Consider the following 18,615-nt stretch of genomic DNA (forward strand, 5'->3'; position numbering starts at 1 on the left):
AAAATCCTTGGGCCATTAGCTGACCTGGGATACATGAAAGATTTTCTTAAAAATCAGGTCACAAGAAACATGCTGCTAGACTCTTAACAACAGTCTGGTTGATTCAGAAACAGCATTTGTACTGGTTGATGCTGAAATATTGCATGTAAGTATTTATAATCATTGTGCAATGTTGCTGTGTATTCATGCACAGTGTTGCACATATGCTGAAATCTTGTATTTTCAATATGAAATTCACAGTTTCACAATGCAAAATCAGGCCTTATGAGAGAATAAAGTTAGTATTTAGCTATGGAAGCTATGTTTGTAACAGCAGGGTGTGTTTAAATTTGCCCTGCGCTCATAATGAGAGTTACATTTCTGCCGTACAAGTGTGATTGCAGTTTCGGCTTTATGATACTCATCAGAACGTACACATGCTAAGAACAAGTCCATTATCAGAGATGCTAATCCTTCTCAGAAGTGAAAGCACAAAATGTGATTGTCAACCGGAAAGAGGAAAGCTACCAAACACCACATTTGATTTAGTGCTGCATAGAATATCAAACGTAATCTGATGAATTTGAGACATCATGCTGCAACACAAAAAGTTGTATAAAACTAAAGCAGCTGCTTCCAAGATCAGTGAAATCACATGACATTCAGGGATGCAAGAGCATTCAGTGGATGGTTATTATCCACACTTGACAGCTTTATATGAAGCAGTAAATCGTGTTATTATGAGGCACCTGTGGTTGCTTATTCACAGCAGTGTGAAAGTAATGGAGGCGCGCAGATATAACAGCATTAATGTTGACATCCTGGCAGATGGGACAAGGGCGTCTGGCAGATGACAGTCCTGCAGGTGTTATCATTATCATCGTGTGTTTTAGTGATGCCTTGTTTGTCTTAGACGGGACTAGACGTTTGTTTCCTTTGATTCTCTTTCAGATTATGAGGCAGTTATTATAGAAAAAATTTATAAAAATCTAAGTAGACTCTGGTGTTAGCTTGAGCCTGTCTGATATAAACATATGTGCTTACAGTAAACACAGAGGGTCTAAAAACTGTAGCTCATAGTGTGGGCCTTCTGCTGTACACTGGATCTGAGATTTATATGGTAAAGTTGCACGCTGGAGGTCTCGCTGCAGATTAAAGTGTCGGTCATGGAGACATTAGATATTCCATTAGTTGAGACCTCTGTCCCAGTGTGCCCAGTAAATCATGGACCTGTTCGGTATGTGGTTAATGTTGTGTGCTGCTGTGAAGACGCTGTCTGACTGTACGCCATACAGTCCATGATTTATCATGTTGCATTAACACGTTGTAACAATGAAAACATGTGATTCTCCCCCTTTTTTTAACCTTCTTGCTTTGCATTTTTACTCTAATAACTTAGTAAACAAGATAAGGAAATGCATGGAATACATGACTTTGAACATAACATGCTAGTTTACTATGAAGGTCATAAACCTTAAAGGGATAGTTTGATATTTCATACACATTTTTCAATATTACATATTACCTGTAAAACAACACATTTTTGTTTTTTCACTTTGGTTTTTGTACAGATTAAACAAACAAGATATTCCATGTTAATCAGTGAGTTGTAGGGGTGCTGGTAGGTGGATTTTGTTACTGTTGGACTCCCTAGCTGCTAAACTAAAAATATAACCATCTTTTTACCAAGATGTCAACTTTTTGTTTGAATCTAGTAGATCCAATGATGAATCTAACTTTACAAACTCATTTTGTGCAGACGCGCATTCCAGCACACAAAAGTGTATTAATAATGATAATAATAATAATAATACATTTTATTTTTAGGGCACCTTTCAAGGCTCACAAGGTCGCCGGTTATTAAGTTCCTATGTAGGTCCCATATGTCAGGCTGAGCTTTAGTCAAATGTATAATTTATAATGTCTAGAATATTTCCATGTGAGGTAATTCTACAGCCATAAAAAAAAAAAAATTTAATTTATGGAAGAGCTGCATTATCAAGAGCACATAGGCTACAGTAGGGCTATGTATTTATGTATTATTAAAGTCATAATGTCATAATGATTTCGCAGATAATGATCAAAATTAGATTTCAATAATTAACATGAACATTAAAACTAATCCCCTTAATGTCCCCCAGTCTAACAAACAGCCTAAAGAACTATAAAATCAGCACATCATTTCATGTCAGTTCGGGCACTAAAAACTGTGATAACACCACAGATTGAACACACTTCACAGAACCACCTGCATGGATTTCTCGATGCTCCAAGCCCACAGATCTGATTTATGACTTTTGTAGCTGGCACTTGGATTTCCATTGAGAGGAAATAAAGCAAGCAGACGTTTGGTCTGCCTTGACTCTTAGGGCCTCTGCTCTCCAAGCTTCACTGGAGACACAATAAGGATGGGACCATAAAACATGAGGTACAACAGATGCACAGTGAAGACAACCACAGTCCATTACAGAGCCTGTTAAAAACACTCAGGCAATTCGCTAACCCACTGTCACCCCAGCCCCTGCACTCTTCATCGGGTTTTGTGTGCTGGTGTGGATGAGGACAGAGTTATGGCTTAGGACGACTTCCTCCGAGTGAAGCTCTGCCACAGCTCACAATGCTTCTCAATGAAAAGGGAACGCCCGCTTCCATCAACGCAGATGTTCTTTGTTCCCTGACAGATGTGTCCAACTTTATGTTTTTCTTTCTTTTCTCCTCCTTTCTGAAATAGTTTTGCTTTACGAGCCTCTGATGTTTGGTTTTCTGAAAGAATAGGGGCTGGCACAGGATTTACAAGGGCAAAGAAGCAGGTTTGGGAGTACGACCTAAGCATATGGCCTTGTCAGAGGCTGAAATTTATATTTGCTTCAAGGGAAGAGACAAGGAAGTTTATATTGTCATGGCTCGTAAGTAACTTTGAAACGGCCGATGATTTCTCTGTTGTCATCATAGGTGATCTTAACATCAAAATCTACAGAAGTTTTTCATTTGGGGCAGACTGGACCATCATTTGGACTTTGACTGAAGACATTTGTGTTAACACCAACACATTAGGTGGTGGTTAGGAGTTTGGCATGTGGGGGCGTGGAAAATTAAAAAAGAGGAGATATAGAAGCTTTAATTTTCTTCCTCTAAGTTGCTTTAAATACGGGTGTAAAATTTTACTTTTGTGATAATCAAAGCCCCAAATGTGAGTCATTAGCTATGCTGTGGGTCCACCACCCAGGTCCCAAGGTAACGTATGCCGATTTACTTTTTTAGCTACTAATAGAGACCAAAACCTGAGTTAAAATCAAATGAATATTGAGTCATATCACCAGGTGGTCAGAGCATGACTCGAAATCAATTCTAATGTTGCTCCAGAACTTTCAGCATATCACATTAAAACTTAAAACGTAACTTAAAAGGTGATGATGCTGATATGTCATTGTGTTCACAGCTCATTTTTGTTGCCCGCATGTGGTTGAAAAATCAGTTACTGCAGGTTTAAGGATTATAGTGTATAGTTTATAAAGTTTGATGCTTTAAACACGCTTACTCCTTGCTTCCTTGTTGAGAGTCACATCAGATCGATACCATTCTCATATCTGTCTGTTAAACATGAAGCTGGAGCCACAGGACAGTTAGCTTAGCATAAAGACTGGGAGCAGGTGGAAACAGTTAGCCTGGCCCTGTCCAAAGCAAACCAGATGTGCTGTTTCCAGTCTTCATGCGAAATGAAGATAATGGTCTTCTGGTTTTAGCATCGTATTTAATGAACAGATGTGACAGCGTTATCAGTTGTCTCATCTAACTTGGCAAGAAAGCAAATGTGCATATTTCCCAACGCTACAATTTCCTTCAAATCTCAAAGGTTGTGAGGTCTCAGATGTTGTAAACTCTATGCCACAAACCCTAATTCATATGCCATAGCTCCTATCCTTATGAATATAGTAATATACAATTCTTAATCCTGAGCTAATCCTGAATTAATCCTTAATGATGACCTGGACCTAATCCAAATTCTCATTTATACCTAAACCCAGTTGCTAATCCTAAATTAGTCCATTAAAAGTGCAGAGTAGCAAAATGCCTCCTCAGTCTGGAGGATTTGTTCATATTTTTCTATCCTGAGAGGCCATGTGAGCGCACACAAACACACAAACACACAAACTGTCCTCTATCTGGCGACACATCAGTCTGTCATCAAACAAGCAAACCCTGAACAGTTCCTGTTGCTCTCTTACTTCTCCCCCACAGAGTTTTGGCATCGGCTTTGCTATAATGAGAGACGAATGTGTTTAGAATTCTGCATGGGAAGGCTTTTGAGGATGAGAGGGCCGTAGTTTATTTTTCCATTTCAAGTTTACTCTTTCGGAGGAATTACACAGGAATGGGGTATTGAGACAGAATGTGCTGACTCTGTAAATGTGGCCAAACCACAGACTGAAGCTCCGCTCAAAACAGGCAGATCCTATCATTACACAGGGGGAGAGGGGGTTCTCTGATAATACTGAGGCAGTTTATCTGTGTAATAAAGTTATTCTCTAAAGATTAGTGCTTAATATTAAATATCCAACAAACAGAATCCACACACTTGAAAAAAATCATGGGTTGGATGGGCTGTTGGTTGGTTTATTCACCCCCTTGTCCAGGACTGAAATATCTCAACAGCTATTGGTTGAATTTACTGAATACATTCATGGTCCCCAGAGGATGAATCCTACTGACTTTACTCATCCCCTGACTTTTCATCTAGCGCCACCATGAGGTTGACATTTGAACTTTTAATGAAATATCTCAACACCTATAATGGTACTTAATGACACAAAGCTAATAATTGCAAAGAAACCAATAATCAGCTGTGGCTTGTGCTCATAAGCAAGTGTCAGATGCTGACAATGGTAAACAAATCTGATATTAGCATCACCACTATAGGTATATTAGCACACTGTTAGCATTTAGCTCAAATCCCTCTTGTTTTACTTTATGTTAGTTTAATTTTTCAACTTGAAAACCTTCAGATGAAAGGCTACTTTGGAGGCACAAATCTCTTCTGTCCAATTAAACCTTCACAGGTGGTGCCAAGGAACCGCCGTTTTCATAATAAATGTTACATAATTGGCTGAGCTGAAAGAAGTTAATTTGGACTTAATTTGGACAGAAAGAGTTGGTCGACTTTGATTTTTATTCATTCAAGGCCAAAGGATTTAGGCTAATTGGCTGCCTATTCTCTTTCACTTTTTGATTCTCTTCTCTCTTGGAGTCTGCTGATAGTCAGAAAATTGTGGTTCTTCAAAGCTGTTTGCTGAGGTCAAACTCAGTCATTAAAAACAAAACAGCTAGCCTTTTGTACCACTAAAGACCAACCAATAGCAAATGGACAGTTAAATTTGAGGTTTGGTGACTTTTTTGGATGATTCAGCTCTGCCTCTGTGGAAAGTTTGCATAAAACTGTATCTCACAAGTCAGCAACCACATGACTACTCAGCATCCAGTGTTAGTCTGAGTCACTTTGTTATTACAATGCATCACAGCAATTTTCTTCCTACTGTATAATTACTGCTATTGTACTGGTACAGGTTAATGGTTGGTGTTGTGCAGAGAGCAATAGCTGAAGGAGCTCTACGTAACACAGTTCTGTTGTTCTCCTAAACATCCACATTCTTCATGTTTCACTTTAATTCAGTCTTCAATATTCAATACACTTAACTGCTCATGAAACACAATGGGAATCCTAGTACCACAACAGAGTTTCATTGTGGAATTGTCATTGATTTTACTCCTATAGAATTACAACGAAAGCCTCTTTTGAACTTCTCTTTAGTATTAGCCATGCATGTTATTGCAAAATTCTCATAAAGCAGGATTTAGTTGACAATTTACCTCAACCTCCATTTTGAATATCAATCACCAGTAGGCCTATCAGAAAAGGGGCATTCAAACTTGCTGGAGACACATATATACATATGTATACATTTTGGGGATTGTGGTGAAATTGTTATGACCACTGACTACAAATCTGTTGTTCTTTTCAAGAGGTGGACCTGCCGGGGACACAGTTGTACTTGTAATGTATATGAAGCATTACATTTCAAGAAAAATTGTCAATGAAGAACATTTCCTTTTCTAACATCGTTTAAATGCAGACAGTTTGACGTCACCACCATCTAATATGTCTTCTCACTAGCACCAGGGAACTGAAGGGCTGAAAACGATACTGGCACATGTTAAGGAGATCGATGCGGCAATTTAAAACTTTATATTCTCCTGACTGGCTGCATTGCCTTGTTTGGAGTCCTAACATTTGCAAAAGTGACACTGAAACACTCACAAAGGTGCGATTGCGAGCTCCAAATGGCCATGAATGCAGGATTTTGCAACAACTTCCTGCTCGTGAAATGTCTCATAAAATGTCAGACGTTGTAAAATGTAAAATGTGTTCATAAAACGTAATGTGCACATGACAGCATGATCTCAACAGTACAAATTTTCAGTTTTCTGTCCAAATTTATGAGCGTGTGCATTTGTGCGTCTGTCCATTAAGGAGTGTTTTACAGCTGGCTTTTACTTGCAATTAACATGCTACTTAGGAACTGCATGGTTATGAATTGCTTTTACCAGAACAGTTTGCAGACAGTACAGTAGTTAATTACAGCTCAGTTGTCATTAGCCGACATGACTTGGCATGACTTCCTGTAAGGCTCTTTTACTGGCCTCTGCCTCTCCACTCAGGGAAACATTAGTGTGCTGCTCAACTCAGCAATGCAGAGAAAATCTGCTCCTTTTTTGGTCACTCTGACAGGAGACAAATAATATGCTGCAGGGCATCATTTTTTGGCTGTGGCTTAATATTGGCTAAAATGCTGGTATTTTCTAAAGACGCTGGTTATGTGAGGTCAGAAATGGGGAAGCTTGCGTAGGCAAAAAGTAAATGCTCCTGAGCTGGCATGCAAACAGCTAGATTTGAGTTATTGGACTTTGCCTCTTAACATTTCATTTCTCTCTTTTTTTTTTTCTTGTGGTTATTTTCAAACATCTAATTTCAAGATTAAGTGCAGGCTACTGATGTAAGGACAGACGTGGCAACGGCGTCAAATCAAGGACTAATAAAAGCCTTTGAGTAAAAAAAGGGGAAAATAAGCTATGTCCCCTGACTATAAATAAGGAGATGGGTAGTTTTTGTCTTTGCAGCCCTTTGCATTCTTTGCATAATAATACCCTGTTGTCAAGGAGAGAGGAAGGAAGGAGGGAGGAAGGAGAGGGGAGGAAACTGGGCTGAAAGAAGATCAAATGTTCATCCAAACTGTGAGAGGTGAAGGGTTGTGGATTTAGAGAACTGAAGACAGACTGAAGGAGGGACTCTGAGAGATGCAGCAGTTTTTCCTGGGACTTTTTTGTTTTGTTCATTTAAATATTTTCCACATCTCGATGACCCGAAAATAAACTGTTGCTGGATCGATACTGTCAATTCCATTCTGCGGGGGCGGTTTCTATGACTCTAAAGTCTGTCTATTTTTTTTCTCTCTCAAATCATGCCACGTTTGAGATTACGCCTGTGATGGGCTGAGCCATCCTCCTCTTCCTCCTCCTCCTCCTCCTCCTCCTGCTGCTGCTGCTCACACACACACAGCTGCAGCTCACAGCGGTCTGACCCAAAAGTTGCCGAAGTTTCTTCTTCAGTCTGGGATTTTATTTTCGTCTTTCTGTGGACCCCTCCAGCCCTCACACACACACCCCCAGCATGCGGGACTGACGCCTGAGGAATGGCATCGGCTGTGTTTGAAGGCACGTCGCTGGTCAACATGTTTGTGCGGGACTGCTGGGTCAACGGGATCCGGAGGCTCATCATCAGCCAGCGGGGGGAGGAAGAGGAGTTTTTCGAGATAAGGACAGAGTGGTCTGACAGGAACATTTTATACTTGCACCGGAGTTATTCCGATCTGGGGCGGCTGTTTAAGAGACTGGTAGAGTCTTTTCCTGAGGACAGAAGAGACCTCTCCAAGTGTCCTCTGATAGAAGGTTGGTCAGATGGGAAATAAACACAGTGTGACTGTTATATGGCAGAGCAGTTAATACTATATCACAAGTAACATAACTGTGCATATACATTTCAGGGATACATGCAGATCAGGGGCGTAGCTGTGAATTATGGGGCCATGTGAGGTGGCCGGGCCTAAAATACTTTTTCATGCAACTGGTGATTGAAAAACTGCATCTAGCAGATGTTTGGCATGAATCACTTAAACTTAATCAAATATCAAAATTGTTTTAGATTAAGTTTCTCTCAATCAGCTAAATATTTTCGGTGCGTCACTATAATCCTTCTCCACTCTGCTGCAACAGAAATCCGCCTCAGTTGCAGAGAGGTGTCCTGGTGTCCGGCTGGGTAGAGCTGGTGCCATGACGCTTAGTCCTTACTGCATCATCCTGGGTCCAAACCTGACCTCAGTCTTTTTCCTATGTGCCTCTATATTAAATATAGCAGAAAAGACCCTAACCCTAAAAAAGAAAACACAGCTACTATACCATTACTGATCACTCCTTTGGACTTGTTGTTTGGCTCTACCAGAAAAAAAACTTGCTTCTGCCTGCACAGAAAAACCCCTACAAGATTCTATTCCTGTTTACATTTAGCCTCAGATACCAAAACAACTCCTGTTTTGTGCTTTTTGGAAAGTTTTTTTCTTTGCATTTTTGTGGGTTACAGTCAGACCTTGTAACTCAACAAGCACTCTGAAGTAAAACTATAAAACATTTATAGATTGAGAACCATTGAGAACCATAGATGGCATTATTAGGCATCATTTCACTTTCTAGCTTTCTAAGGTTAGGGCAGCAAAATAGGGATTTAGGGCCAATCTGAACTAAGCTGTTTCAAAGCTTAGACTTTAATGGTTTTGTTTGGACAGGTTAATATTTAACAAAGTCCACTTACGGCTGTCACATTAGTAGACCTATCACATAGCCTGTAAACCACAAGGCCAACATGCTGACGACATGTTTCTAGATCCTTGTCAATATTTTGGAGCTGAAAGGCTGTATGGTCTGTAAACGTCTGCTTTCACCTCTTTGTGGTCTAAATGTTGGATTCCCAATGGGAAATACCAGAGGTGCCAACAGTGACTTCCATGTGGAAGATGCATCTGATGCACCAGTATCACTAAACATCTGTGAAAAATAAAACTTCCTTGACAGGTTTAAATGTTCTAAAACATGAAAAGATGCTTTGACATCTTCTAGTTTCATCTGGTGTAACAGCAGAGTTTTAGGCAGGGCGTTGTAGTAACCCTATGGCCCCGAGGGTTTGGATCTTTGACACTGTGGTGCTGTGGCACTGCCAACAGGTTTGGCAGAGTTCCCAGCTTGTTCTCTGTGTACGATCTCCCCACACAGTCCTTGGCACTTCCCTTTTGTCTTTACCCACTGAGCCTATATGAATGTTTTGGAAACATCCCTTTAGTGGCGACTGGAAAGCTTCGCTTCCTGCCCGTGCACTGAAATAGCTGACGAGCTTGTTGACAGCTGGCTGCTTTGCCGCTGCCAGTGCAGAGTGCAGTGCATTTTGGGAAGACACATTTCAGATCTCATGACTCACTTTTTACTTCTGTCTGTCGCCCTTCATATCCAGATTACAGCTAAAAGAGACAATGCTGCGATATCAGTGTTACTTTAGTGACTCAAGCGGTTAATAACGTTCCCCTAATGGCCTGTCCTTAATTCCAATCTCAGTACAATATTTCATTTGCATCCCTTCTAGTTGCCTCTCAGAGTGAAAGTTCCCTTGAAAAAAAAAATGTAGCTCTGGCCTTTCTCAGTCCACTTTGCTCCAGTTTCTGGCTCAGCTCATGTTTTCCTGTTTCTGTGCTGCGCCTAGGCAACAAAGACGGCGTGCAGAGCTTTCAGTCTGATGTCATGATGAGAGGGAGAGAGGAGCACTGGGAGGAGGAGTGGACTTCCCATATTTAGTCCTTCTGAAGGCCCTCTAACACTCACCTTACATGTGACCCCGGAGTGAACACAGACAGGAAGTGATTGCTCACAGATTCCACAGAAGAACGTAGACGCAGAATCACTCCGGCTTACAGTCATTCACAACTCCCTACATGAGAAATACTTAATAGATCATTCTTGTACACTAATGAATCATCATTTCATTTGGTAATCATAGTGCTGATCTATCCAGCTATCAAAGGATGGGCATCGGACCATGTTTGTTCGTGGTGGACACATTATGGACGTGGTATTTTTCCTTCCATTTGTGGACTTGACACTCTTTGATACACATAAAACTCAATGGGTGCAATCCCACTTTTATTGTACTGTGACCTGTGAAAATCCTCTTCTTCTAAACTCAAGGTGAGGGCAGCGAGAGTGAGGCTCAGGTAAAAAGCTTTAAGTTTGTGGTGTTTGTCTAACCAATAATATCAAATAATAAACTTAAGTAAATATATTTAGATAACTATAGTGCACCAGGTAGTGATTATGGACACACAGACAATACTTGCACTTGTACACACTTGTACAAGAAATGAGTGTAACGAAGCCTGACCTGCTCATGGACATGAATGCCCACTGAGGTTTGATGTGCTCATCTCGTCGACTGAGGCGTCCAGAAATAACATGCTGACGAATGTTTTAGTGGTCAGATGATAAAGTCTTGGGCTGCTAACATGTGCTTATCAGATCCATGCAGAAGATGGCTGCGAAATACAGTAGCTGGTGAGTACGGCCTCTGATGACTGTTTAGATAAAGTGTTTGAGTTCCCGTTGTAGGGCTAGATCGACTGTGTTCTTTCAGATAACAGCAGAAGTGGTTTGTCAACAAGGTATGTTGTCACAGAACTAACAGACGGGTCATTTTAGTGTGCAATTACAGAAATTATGAGGCAGGCACATACGCTAAGATTCCTATTCCTGTTATCTATGTAATTACTGTTATTTTACCAGCTTGTTGCACTATATAATAAACACTCACTTAAGCTGATGTGACAAAATGGAGATAATTAAGAGTGAAGGCCATAAAAAACAACCAAAAGCACTCCCTCACTAAAAGAGTTTTGTACCCGAAAATGAGGAAGAAAATGCTGAATAATTACTTAAAACACAAGGGCCACCGTATCCAGGAAGTCCATGCCGGAAATAGACACTTTCACAGGAAATTGGAGGAAATGCACTTTGGGAAACATAGCTGCATTTTGTCAGGATATTTTCCAGAGGACAACCCTGCAGTTGTAACAAACAGAGCAAATTTGAGATGAAATGTACACAGATTCATATTTTTTAGTTTGAGATGAAATACCTGTTTGGTATTTTAGTGATTTGCCACCCGTCACAGAGTGAGGAAAGGTGCAGTAGGAGGCGTGCCTCTGGGAGCCCACAGGCGTACTGCAATTTTGTTGTCAAGATTGATTGCATTTTGTGCTCCCCGCCTGCTCAGACCAAGTCAGCAGTGCTCACTTTACCTTTGTGCCTTTTCTGATTCTTTAATTGATGGAGGCGATCCACATTAACCTCTCCAAAAGCACCCAAACCCCTTTTCTTCTTCTGTTTTACCTTCATTGTTCACTCTTTGACCTGTAGACATGTCTAATTGCACTGAATATGATACAGTATTGTATGAGCAAAGTGCAACTAGACACTCCAGGTCCAATGTGGTTAACACAATTAAATCTTGCGCAAGAAGCACCAAGCTGTTGCAAAAATAGCAGCACATACTTCTGTTTTGCACATCAAACAAGCCTGTTGGTGTTCGGCACAGCCTGCTAGTGTATGCAGTAAAGATAATCCCTTCGTCATCATCCCTACCAGAGCTATTGTTTAATTTAAGTTTGGAAGTACTGACATACTGGACACAGACACAGTGGTAGTTATATATTCTTATGTGGGAGTGATTCAACATCATGTCATCTCTTCTTCAAAACACCTTTCACACCTTCTTTGACCTCTGGACTTTCAGTGCATTCAGAAATATTAATCAATTGACAAGTGACATCTCCTGCTCACAGCAGTGTACCTTGGCTTTTTTCTTCTTGGTAGAAGTTGCTTTGGACTTTCAACTCCATGACCACGCTGTCACTATGTTATAGTGGAGATGAGGACTTGTGATGATTGTCACCAGTCCCTATTGATAGATATTGATAGATATTGCCAATGAAGATAATGGTGATGTGATTCTTTTTGCTGGGGTCTGTACAAAACAAGCATGCTCCCTACGCTTGAAGAACATGATTTGTAGGCCGGGGTGTCGCTGCAGTACCATAATGCTTCATTTATAGTGGTATGATGTGACACATTTTAGTGTTGTAGCCCTATTCTGGACTGGAGTTGTCTTTAGTATTCTGTCCACTTATCCTGCAGGCTCTTTCCTGACCACAGCTACAGGAAAACAGTCTGAGCTACTTTCAGCTTGCAGTCTGTACAATCACCTTCATGTAAACGTCCTAGAATTTCTCTCATCGTTCAACAGGAAGGGTGGACCACAGCGGGTCTTATTAAACTCTCAAATAGTACCTCTAATGCTATTTTACTTATACAGAATCACTTAAACTGCCTAAAAACTTGAAACAGCTGCGTGATTATGACAAAACAACACAACATATCAGTACAAGCCTTCGGCATGTATGATTGGTCACATTTACAGAGGGCAGACAGGTCTTAAACAGAAGAACATGATCCGGAGGCAGAGCGACGCTCAGACTGGGTGGGAGTCTGACTTGGTTCCTACTGATGATTTAACAGCCCAATCACTCTTCTCATCCCCCTGGGTATGATGTCATCAGCGCTGGCCATTATAAATGGATGAGACTGTGACTGTGCATAGTGTTACTTTAGGCTCCCTTGCTCAGTACTTCCATGTAACAGTAACCGCTGTGTGACTACGCTTTGTCCGCAGCACGTTCATCAGATGGAGCCTCATCAGTGTGGCTGCAGTCTTCATCATTATTCTCCTCAGCACTTCTCTTTGTCAGCAGGGCTGTAAATGATGCTCTGCTGACTGCTCGCTCACACGCCAGTCTTGTATTCCTAAAAGTGCTGATTTTACACTCCCACTTCTTCTTAAATTGCATTCCTAGTTTCATGTAGGATTAACATGTTGCAGGCTCACTTTGTACTGTGCACTGACAATGAGATGTTGGTCTATTTTTACCCTCCTCCTGCTTGGGGTAAATATCAGGAGACATTGTTGATAAAAAGGTCACAGTGTTAAACTGGCTACTACCTTTTCAGCTGCATTTGTTGCAACCTTTTTCATGACGCGGGATAATTTCAGACCTGTCTGACATTTTGTGTCCTGACCTCTATCCTGATAACAGTCTGATAGAAGTAAAGGTCATTGCAGCTGCCCTTTTTTATCGCACAGGCACAGAAATAGTTACGCTAAACATTCTGATTGTGGGCCAACTTTTTTAGTACATCAGAGGTCAGTGTTGTTGAATATGTATTTTGAAATATCTTTTATGTAATTCTCTAGGCCTCTTTAATTATTACTGTCGTTAACTATAGTAGTTCAGGTACTTTTGTGGGGGTTAGAAAAAAATACAGCTATCTGACACTGTAACAACACATATTTCTTTGTTTCAGGGCTGGTAAAAGTCAAAGAGGCAAACGACATAGAGGAGAAATTGAACGAGGTGGAAAGACTACTGAAGAATGCGATCAACATGCCATGCAAGGTCAGTTGTTAAAGTATTACCCTTCCATTAATATCTGAAAACAGTACTTTTTTTAGAAGGTTTTCATGTTTGGGGACAAAAGGAAGATGTGAAACTTATAAGTCTATGGACTGAATGACTAAAAAGCTGACTCCACAGTATTCCAGGTCAGAGGTGATGTTGACCTTCTTTGAGCGATCGCCGCTCGACCAGGTGCTGAGGAATGACAAAGTCCACAGAATCCAACCGTGCTTTCAGAATCCAATCAAGATATCAGGTACAAATCTAGTCGTCTTTTGCAACACACAGATGGAGCCACTGTTGACCCCCCTAATGTCATAACGACTTGACAGGCGACCCAATATTGCCCTCTTTACCTTTTTAGAAATCATGCGCTCCAATGGATTCTGTCTGGCCAATACAGAAACCATCGTATTCGATCACAGTCTCCCTGAAGAAAAGGAGAGACCCTCATCCACCGACTCTTTGGAGCATACGTGAGTATTAGGACCACTCCTCATTTTTTCTGTCTTCTCACTTTTTCGTAAAATAATTCTGCATCATTGGTTCTGAGCTCTCCAAAAATGCGATGCAATGAGAAAAACAAGCTGGTGTGCAGTGTAACTCAAATTAAATATGTGGATTTACATGTTTGCCCTCAAGTGTACAGTAAGTGTTTTGGTGAGGGTGGAATGTGAACCAAACCCAGGACCCTCCACCCCCACAGGAAGTGTGTCTGTGCACCTCTTCCTTCCCTGGGTGTGTGTAGGAAGCAAAAGAGGAACACATTGCTCTTAACACAAAACGAAACTTTACATCACTCTTAAATAGCTGAGATTTTTTACCACTGCAGTGCTCTGACGTTTTACTACAAAATAAAGTCTCTATGTGTTGATGTAGACAATTAACACAGGGCTTTAAATCAAATGCATCACATCTTTGATTCATGAGTTAGACTACAACACTCCATGGTGTCCACAGAGTAATGTGTCTTTCATTTTACTGCCAGATATGAGGATGGACCAGAGTTTCTGCCAATGGAAGCGGATGTGTGTGACGAGGAAACAGAAGCGTATGTTACCAACCTTTCCTACTACCATCTGGTCCCGTTTGAAACTGACATCCTGGAATGAGGAACTGACGCCTGTTGATGGACATATGATGCCATCACTGAGGAACATGTACTCTAAAATGGAACCGAGCTATGCAACGCTGCACAAAGCTGCTCCAAGTAGATGCTGCTGCTTATTCTAGCAACCTCCTGCGTTGCTTAAATCCTTCTCTAGGCTGAGTTGGGAAGATGTACAGTATCCACCAAAAGAACGCAGCAGCAGCAGCAGCAGCAGCAGCAGCAACAGCAGCAGAAGCAGCAGCAGCAACACTTTGTTTTTGCCACTTTAAGCGACATCACCAGTGTGCCTCATTCAGAGCATCACTCCAGCGTGTCAAGAAAAACACATGGTGGACTTTCAGGTGTTGTAATGCAACCTGTGGCAGCAATAATGGAGGTCCCTCAGTCTGTTAGCAGGTGCAAACAGCTGGAGAGGTTTCAAAACATGTAGCTTGATGACTTAAAAAGACTTTAAAAACATCAAACATTGATGTCTGTGGTTTGGAGTGTGACTGCAATCAGAGGGGATGAGTGCTGCACTGTTACCTAAAAACATGGCTGAATTGACCAGCGCTCCTTCTTTTTCTTCCTCAGCTGTTTTATATCTTTTGCATTCATTCTCCAGTGGACCGCCATGATAGCATCGGACCGGTGCGCTCGGAGATTTGCAATGCATCTGCAAAGCCTATTGTCTTCTGGTTTTAACTGCTCCCTGAAGTGTTGTTCACTGTGTCCACCACTCTGGTGTTTTACTCCCATGGGAACACAGGAAGCAGTCACAAAGCTTTGTGTATGATATTTTGTTTATGGTGCAATTTCCACCAGCATTTTTTATTTGTAAAATGCCAGCTTGGATTCCTGTTTTGTTGCTGTGAATCACAATTGTTTTTTTTGGCGTGAGCGTATTCTAAGATTCAAGTGAAAGCAGACTGCATGGGTTTAAACACATGCTGGCATAAGCATTAGGTCCATTTTTAATGGGTATACATATATACTGTTCATGTGTCTGTTTCAGTTGGTTCTTGGACTACTGCCAAATTGAAGTATATGAAAAAACATGTCATCATGGTTTTGTTACAACATTCTCCCAAGAGAGAACGTAAAGCTGCCTTTTTATTTCTGAATAGTAAATTAGAATGTAACATGTGTCTGTAATGTAGCGTGCAATGTTGCATATTTTATGCTGATAAACAAATAATTTGATCAAGCTTGACTGCTCTCGCTGCCATGTGACGAGTGATAAATTGGGGCAAAGAAAGCTTTGTTTTCTGGGTCGACTGAGGTCATATCTGACCCGTCCTGGAAGATGACATGTGTGGGTTCAGTCAGACAGCTGACTGCAGTCTTACTGAATGTGGGAGTCTGAAGCTCGGCCTGCAGCGGGAGAACAAGTCCCGTCTTTATCTAAAGAAGACAAACGACCTTGCTGTACTAAGTTTCTATGGGAAAAGTTGTGTGAAATAGGCAAACACTTGATTAAAATTCATGCTTTTTGTATGTTTTATGGCCCCTCCCAACACGAACAGGTTGTATTCACGTCTAGTCGCGCCTTTTATGAAACTGTGGAACTCTGCATTACATGTGTTTTGAATGCAAGTGAAGGACAACAAAAGTGTATATTTGTGTGAGGTTAACTGTAATGAAATCCGTGTGTATCTCGTTGTTTTGGCAGTTTTGTTAAAGCAGAAGTCATTGTGGACGTACAATGTGGGCTAACAGCGTGTGTCAGGGTTTCTGCCCCTCCAAATACAAAGGCGCTCGACCCTCACAAACTTGGCACACGGGACTTCAACGGGACGGCCCTCCGCATGAGTCTATTTAGTAACACAGTCATGATCACCATTCACCTCTTGAGAAAGTGCAGCTCTTTCTCAGGGTGAGAAACTATTTCTTCTTGTCTTTCTCCTTTGTCCAAGAATGACCTCTTGAATTAAGAGGATAATCTTTGGACCTACAAGTTCCTGTTTAAAAAGTTAGTCTTGCAGAAAACAACTTTGTGGTAAAGATTGATAAGATTGAATAGAAATAAACTGGAATTTAAATTTTTCATACTAGGGCCAAACTTCCTGTTTTTCAAAGAAGCGCTTGATTTTTATCAAACCCAGTATGAGTTCATAGTTAAAGATCAAGTGTCTATCTTAGGACCCTGTGCAGGCTTGGATAATTATAGATTTAGTTTTAACAGACTAAAATGGTACTCAGTTGCAGGAGTTGATGCTGGTTCCCTTAGTTTCAGTGAAGTTGTCAGACATATCAATATGCCCATCATGCCAGTCAGAGCTGTGAGGATCCAGAGGACACTGTGATAGATCATAAGAAAATAATATTACACGGAAGATTTTATTTATTTTCAGCAACACTCTGTGAGCTAACCAGTCTATGCCTCGTCACTTCCTTTTTACGTGCTCATGTGTGATGTGAGATCTTTTTGTGTGTAAACGTGTCAAACGTGTGAATGAATGAAGATTAATGATAACTTTTGAAAATGAAGTTTATGTGGTAACGTGTTTGATAAATTTTAAGCTATACAGACAGTATTAGATTCAACTTATTACTCTCAAAGCTTCTCAAATATAAGTTTCCAATAAAAGAAATGTTCATGTGACTGTTTATTGTGGAAATCATCTTGGAAATACTATAAATAATGCTGCAAATAGCAGGTCGAGAGCTCACGTACTGCATTTGAGTACAATTTCAAGGTACTTTTACAGTACTTCTTCTCATCCCCATGTCAGAGTTAAATATTCTACTTCTACCACATGAATGTGACAGCTTTAGTTACCAGTTGCTTCACAGTTTATCTTTAACATACACACACATGTGTTTCTCATTTTATGAAATATAATCCAGTACATTACACTACCTAAACGAATTAAAAGTAGCTCCTAGCTACATTAAATTGCTTCTTACATGTGCATCAGTAACAGTAATCTAATATAAATATGTAGGATATAAATAATGATGAAGGACTGCAGAATGAGCAAGGCTGCTTTACCAATAAGGCAAAAAAAAGGCAACTGCTCTGGGGGTCTGGGTTCACTGCACGTCAATGGGTCTTGGAAAATAGATTAATTGCAGCTTTGTTTTGGACTAAAATTCAATATCAGCTAAACTGAGTCCTGCATCATTACGTTGTCTTTCCAAATCTAGTTTCAAGACCTTGATTTTTTAAGTTTATATTAAGCTATATTCCTAAATCTGGACCCAGGTCTGTAAATTAGGAAGCTGCTATGTGTAATCTGTTGTGTGTACTTAACTTAATGGGAGCTTGGACACATACACAAGGACCACACAGGGTGGTACTGTAGATGTGGGGGGGCGGTCGGTCGGGGCCTGGAAGTAATTTGACCATAATAATGAGTGCCTTTAATTCCTACATAGTACATTTTGCTTTCTGGATGCAGGACTGTACTTGTAATGGAGCATTTTCATATTATAATACTTTATGCTTTCACACAACAAACAGAGGAGACAGGCAGTGAAGGCTTTGATCTTAGAGCGCCACCTTGTGGTGAGTATCATCAGTCATCATCAGTATCATTTTACCCCAATTTGATACAATTTAAGACGACGTATTGTTTGATAAATAAATATGATGAAATGTAAAACAATGTGAAAAAGTCCCATTACACATGTAGGCACATAGTTTCCTGTGACGGCCCATCTGTCACTGGACTAATGTTTACTAAAACATGTATATACTAGAACCGATATAGCAATACATTCTCTTCTATTTAGACTTTTTCAATCGTATGAACAAATGCGCACCACTTGTTTCTATTTAATAATGGACTTAACAAAGAAAACGCATCTTTTGGTGCCTGAAGCCTCCAGGACTATGCGTGACCCCCTCCCGCGCATGCGCACCAGCCTCTGATTTAGCAGCTGTAC

General features: G+C 40.6%; 1 protein-coding gene across 1 annotated transcript; it reads left to right on the forward strand.

The window, feature by feature from the left end:
* Positions 1-7,604: 7,604 nt before the first annotated feature.
* Positions 7,605-17,303, forward strand: pxdc1b (PX domain containing 1b). The gene is made up of 5 exons (XM_070852677.1): positions 7,605-7,980; positions 13,543-13,634; positions 13,773-13,890; positions 13,999-14,110; positions 14,623-17,303. The coding sequence occupies exons 1-5, from the start codon at positions 7,725-7,727 to the stop codon at positions 14,744-14,746; spliced, it is 702 nt and encodes a 233-aa protein (XP_070708778.1). The 5' UTR covers positions 7,605-7,724; the 3' UTR covers positions 14,747-17,303.
* The last annotated feature ends 1,312 nt before the right edge of the window (positions 17,304-18,615 follow it).

This window comes from Pempheris klunzingeri, chromosome 21 (genome assembly GCF_042242105.1).
Source record: "Pempheris klunzingeri isolate RE-2024b chromosome 21, fPemKlu1.hap1, whole genome shotgun sequence".
NCBI lineage: Eukaryota > Metazoa > Chordata > Actinopteri > Acropomatiformes > Pempheridae > Pempheris > Pempheris klunzingeri.